This window comes from Lepidochelys olivacea (genome assembly GCF_965140295.1).
Source record: "Lepidochelys olivacea isolate rLepOli2 genome assembly, chromosome: 6".
NCBI classification, from domain to species: Eukaryota; Metazoa; Chordata; order Testudines; family Cheloniidae; genus Lepidochelys; species Lepidochelys olivacea.
In genome coordinates this window covers 33,612,358-33,618,357 of record NC_140416.1, presented here as the reverse complement: position 1 = coordinate 33,618,357, position 6,000 = coordinate 33,612,358, and the positions used below count along the sequence as shown (strand labels likewise).

The following is a 6,000-nucleotide window of genomic DNA, read 5'->3' as shown; positions in this document are numbered from 1 at the left end:
AAACCCTAGTTGTTCAGAGCTAAAAGGAAAGTGTAGCACCTGGTACATTTCTAGCCCTGTGCGTTGTACTTTCCAACAGCAGAACAGGCATCTGCTGTAAACTGAAGTTCCAAGATCAGTGTATAAATTAGCACTGACCTGATTACTTGTAATTCAGGCATCCTACTTTGGATGAGGAAGTTATGCTTTGTGAAAGGAGGATTGCAACGTCCTCATCACAACAAGACATATATATATTTCTACACTCATCCCTTTTCTACACACTCCTTTTCGCTGTGGCAGTAACACAAATTAAAATGAATGGTCTCTTTTAATTGTAAAGGTGAACTGCAAAACAAAACCAAAGATTGATGTAATTCTGGATTTTGGGGATGAATTCCTTGTCTATGCAAGGCACTGAGCTAAGTAATATGCTATAACTTTTTAAAATTCCTTTGAAGTTATGGGCACCTCCTGGTATGCTACAAATTTCACAGAATGCATCATTCTGTGACTTCACTGGGTTGCATAAAACTTCTGGTATCAGTGATGCCAGAAGGAAAAAAAAATCTAGGAAATCCCTTGGCAAAGCAGGAAGTGCCAGTGGATTTCAAAGGAGAAAATTTAACTTTAAAAATGTTTATTTCTGTGCTTAATTCCCCGCCGCCCCCAGCATTCAAAACACAGATAAGTCTGCACTGAAAACTGGGATTTATTTAATTTTGGTCTTCGCTATATATGTGATTCATCTTCAATAGTAAATACCATGAGTCCATCTTAAACAAGAGAGACAACTTAAGAAGATGACTCACAAAGATCAGGGTTACAAGCATATAACAGATAAAAAATGCTAGAGGATAGATTCTGAACGTATGCAGGGATTCTGCTATTCCTCTCCCACTGACTAATGGAAGTAATGTAACTAAATTCCTGTGCAGCATGTTAGAAATGTATCCCTATGTGTAATATCTTCAGATATTGTTTATGTCTTACTTTATATTTTGTTCCTATTGTATACCTTAATGATATAATCCTCTGCTCTACTATGCATGGCTTTACCAGTGTGTTGTTATTGTAGATCTCATAGCTGCCATCCAAAGCAGAGACAGAATTCATCAAACTATGTAAATTATTATTAGATATTGGTATTTCCTGTAAACAGATACATATACAAATAAATATAAATAGATAAATACTGTAGAACAATAGTATTCTTATCTCACCCCTACAGAGGTATATTGATAATCCATGGATGATGATAAAATCTGGATTTTATCTTTAAAAAGATGTATTATATGAAATTTCAGTGTAACAGAAGAACTAAGGTAGATCATAAATTATTTTTAACAAAATCCAGTGTGAAGTGGGATTTTATTAGCCTAAAGCTTTTACACTTACATTTAGAAGTGTTTCCTTTGCCTCTGCTGAACTGTAGGCAGAAACAGCATTTAAGCACCTTTCATTTAGTAATGAGAAAGTAAACCCTTCCAGTCAGAACATGAGGTAAAACAATATTCAAAAACAGTCCTCCAGTTTCTCCACGTCTTTCATACTGACTTTTCAGACTATCCTACATACAACTGGGAGAAACAATCAATTGTAAATTACAAAATCATCTCAGATTTAGAAGACTGCTCACAGTAAATTGAAAACATAGCCTTAGAAAATCTTTTGCACAACTGCTGAGTCTGTGCGTGTGTGTGTGCGTGAGAAAAGCTAGAAAGCACTTTTCTATGTTTTTTTAAAGTAAAAAATGCATTCAACAGATAGCTCTGACAGTCTTATTTATGCATTCATCTTAGCAGCAGTTTAAATGTGGTTGATATACAAGCAGAGATTTTCTATCAACTCTCAGCATAAAAATGCAGAAAATAATTTTGCCACAGTTTTTGTTATTCTGTGCCAAGTCTCTAACGAGTGATAACTTTGAGATACAGTACATGCTTTTGTGAAGAATGCATCTTGCAAAACCTACCATGTACCTCTTAATCAATTTTTTAAAATGTTCTTCAAGCATATTTCAGTGATTACTTTGGTCAGCTACAGACAAAAGGTCTTCTGACTCTACAACATTTTGTTAAGAATTGTAATCCCTTTGGTATTAAGTTACAGTTTTACATAATGTCAGGTTTTAATATGGCATTAAGTCCTCATTCAATACATACAGTGCACTCAAGCTTGCACATACACCTGATAATTAAATTTGCCTGACCTTGCATTTACACTTATTATTTACAACGTGTGTACTCAGTAGTCTAAAGACTCTTCCCCTTCTCCTTTAGAAATACATTTTAAACACTAACCTAATGCTTATTTGACACTTGAATACAGTTCATTGTGGCTCAACCATGCCAAAACAGAAACAAAAATACACACAGATTCAGACAAATGAATGGAAAATGTTGCTGTTTCAAAAGTACCAGATCATGTAGTTATGTCTCTAGGAACTCTCTTCTCAGAATTAAAATAAAATTACAGAGAAAAGGAAAACAATGGACAGCTCCAGTGTAATTTTCACACACTGTCCATCACACAGGTGAATTCAGTTCTTTTCCATCTCACAAAATGACTAGCCCTTTTTGTTGACAATAAGATTGCAATGTTTCTTCCTGTAATTATCTGTGTGGAACTAAGAGACACTGCTGTGCAAGCAAAAAGCCTGTTTAAAAGTGTTTGATGCTAAAATGATATGATTCCTTCAGTTTCAGCCAAAGGACTGTCTCCATGTTGGTTAATATAGCTGAAGTTCCATACATTTTCATGTGGCTAAGTCCTGCTGAGTTGGTAACCCTTAGATAATATAAAGCTTTCAAAGTGCTGATCTTCTGCCTTTTCCTTCACTCTCTGCTCTTCTATGGAAGACACAAGTTTGTCCCTTTCTTCAATCACTTTCATCATCTCAGTAAAAATTTCATGCTCCTCGTTCAGTTCTTGTTCGTTTTTTAGGCTATCTAGGAGATTGCAAAACAAGCAGTTAAAATACTATTGTAAATTGGGACTATTACTGCAGACCAAAACATATAATTAACTTCCCAGCTTATTTACCATCAATGGCCATTTTCTCTCTCAGTTTCTGCTCCAATCTTCTTTGGTGATCCTCCAGTTCCAGTTCCTGGGCTCTAGATACAAAAATAAGAATGGCAAAGAATCAGCTGACATAGATTTCCTAAGGATTTTAGAATTCAGAAAGTAACAATCAACCTTCAGCAGACCCGTTAAAAAGATTGATATACTGGCTCCCATGTATCTGGCCTTTTTAATAAAATTATTTTATGCTCATTTCATTGTCAATACTGCTGTCCTTTTATTATGTTTCTGCTTCTTAGATCAAGGTCTAGTGGTTGGAGGTTTCCCCAACACAGTAGTATGTGCCAGCTAAACAATGTTGGCAGTCCATCACTGATGACGATATTGTTGCAATCCTCATCTATGGCTACCCCTACCCTGAAGTCCAAACCCTGATGCACAGAGTCAGCTGCACTGAGCATGGGAAGACTGTATCTATCATGTTGAATGATGCTGCTACATAGCACCTTTCACTGAGGATTGGAGATGATTTCGTCAATCCTGCTCAAACCTGTTACATCCTGATCTTGTCAGAGACCGCCAGTGAGTCCTGTTCTGAGCCATTTGATCAAGTTCTTTGGAGACTGCTCTTCAGGTTACCTGTGAACTGCTTATACTTCTTTCTTCTGTCCTTTGTGGCATGGTTGGAGACACAAGCAAAGAACAAGTTGAACAGCACTGGGACAAATATGCAGCTTTGCTTCGCTCCATTCGAGATTTCAAATACATTGGAAGAGTCACCGTTGAAGAGCACCTGCACTGTCATGTGATCATGGAATAGACAGATGATTTGTATGAACCTTCTTGGGCAGACCTGTTTATGTAGAATAGCCAATAGATCCACTCTGCTGACTGTATCAAAAGCTTCGGTCAAGTCAATGAAGACTGCATACAGGTCCATGTTCTGCTTGAAACATTTTTCCTGGACCAGCCTTATGACAAAAATCATGTCCATAGTACTACGACGTGGTCTGAAACCACATTACGGCTTCTGGCAGATTCTCCTCAGATATGTTTGCAATGAGTCTGTTCAGAAGGATGTGAGCTAGTATTTTCCTTGCTGTTCAAAGGAAGGAAATGCTTCTGTAGTTTTCAGTCAGATTTGCTCCCTTTGATTTTGAACAGGGATACAATAATATCTTTCAAGTCTTGTGGCATTTCATCTTCCTCCCAAATGCTACTCAAGGTATCGTGAAACATCTCGAGAGCCTTTGGACCTGCTACTTTCTACACTTTGGAATACCATCCTTTCCAGAGCCTTGCCAGAGTTCAATTGTTTGATGGCATTCATGATCTCTTCAACTGTTGGAGGGAGGTCGAGATCATCTGATGGATTTCTTGGGTAATTGGTCAAGGACATGCTGATCAATATGGATGGTCTATTGAGTAGACTATTGAAGTGTTCAGCCCATCTCTGCATGATTCCTTTCTTGTCTTCGATGAGGGTCGTGCCACCTGCCGACTTCAAGAGAGCTGTGCCAGATTTAGATGGTCCATAGACTGCTTTGAGAGAGTCAAAGAACATCTTTATATTGTTTGTATCTGTGTAATGCTGAACTTATTCAGGTTTCCTCTCCCACCATTCATCATCCATTCTTCTCACTTCAAACTGAGCCTTGCTCTGTAAGTATTTAAATCTATCTTTCTTTGAGATGGAAGTGAGATCGTTCTGCCATTCAAACAAATGCTTTCTGCTGGTCACTTAGGAGTTTGGAAATGTCTTCATTGTTCTCACTGAACCAGGCCTGGCGTTTGTGACCAGCTGCACAATATGCAACTGATAAATGCCAACCATCGACCTGCTCCCAGAGCAGAACCCAGGGATTAAGAGATGCCATCTAGACCTACAGTGCACCACCCACCTAGCCCAAGCAGTAGGGAGTCACTTGACTCTGACTTGACAGGCATATATGGTACAAACATTTGTGTGAGCAAAGGTGCACATTTTTAGGACAATGACCAAAGTATTGATGGATTCATACTCAGTTTTAACCCACCCCAGATTTTGACACCACTCACTCTGCCTCTGTATTCGACTCCTAAATAGAGCAGAATAAATAACTGAATTTTTAGTTTGGTGGCCAAACCAAAATATCTGGAAAAAAAATTAATTTCAGGTCAACCCAAAATGGAAATGGTTCAGCTTTTTCAGAATTTTTTTTCCCTAATGGAAACTATTTACCAGATTTTGCCAAAATTCAGAAGTAGTTTTGTTTGACCTGAAACTGTGTTTTCTGATGAGTAAACTATTCATCCAAAACATTTCACCCAGCTCTACTCCTAAATCTTTCCCAAATGAGTTTCATCTTTCCTCTCATTTCCTCGTGTTGCCCAGGAAAAGCTGATATACTGTAGGTTAGAAATCTCTCTCCACTCCCCACCCATTTGGTTCCTTGACCAATTTGTTTTCCAGTGGATTAAATGCCTGGGAGGTCATTAGGCCCTCATTACATGAGAGCAGAGCATCCACAAATAATAGTGCTATGTAATAGACCTATAGGATCAAAACCACTGTACCACTGGGGAGTTCAAGTGCATATCTGTGTTTGGAATAGAATGTAGCTTTGGGTGTATTTATTCTAACACACTTCCAACTCCAGGAAACAGTAGAGTAAGCAGGAGAAGCGTGGACTCTCTCTGTGTGTTAATGGCGATATGCTATGCAAGACACAAAGTGGCAATTTAGCTCAATAATGAGAGCAACATGTATCAAGAGGAAAATCCTGTGCCTGGGACCTAAAATGAGTCCACTTCCCCACCCCCCACATCTTTACTACTGATGGCAAACTGTGAGTTCTTACTTACATGGTCAAGAGCTCAGACTCATAACACACTAATTTATTCTTCTCCAGGACCAGCTCAAACCATTCATGTAACAGCTGAGTTTCATCCTGTGTGCCTGAATCTGATTGAGATATAAAAAATAAATGTGTTATATTGGATTTCCCTCGCCAT

General features: G+C 38.2%; 1 protein-coding gene across 1 annotated transcript in view; it reads right to left on the bottom strand.

The window, feature by feature from the left end:
* Nucleotides 1-1,294: 1,294 nt before the first annotated feature.
* MICAL2 (microtubule associated monooxygenase, calponin and LIM domain containing 2) overlaps nt 1,295-6,000 on the bottom strand; it is a 179,428-nt gene continuing 174,722 nt past the window's right edge. The window contains exons 28-30 of the mRNA XM_084631941.1: nt 5,851-5,950; nt 3,025-3,098; nt 1,295-2,930 (exon numbers count right to left, since the gene is read on the bottom strand). Coding sequence (XP_084488067.1) covers nt 2,746-2,930; nt 3,025-3,098; nt 5,851-5,950 — 359 coding nt within the window. The 3' untranslated portion in view covers nt 1,295-2,745. The remainder of the gene's footprint in view (nt 2,931-3,024; nt 3,099-5,850; nt 5,951-6,000) is intronic.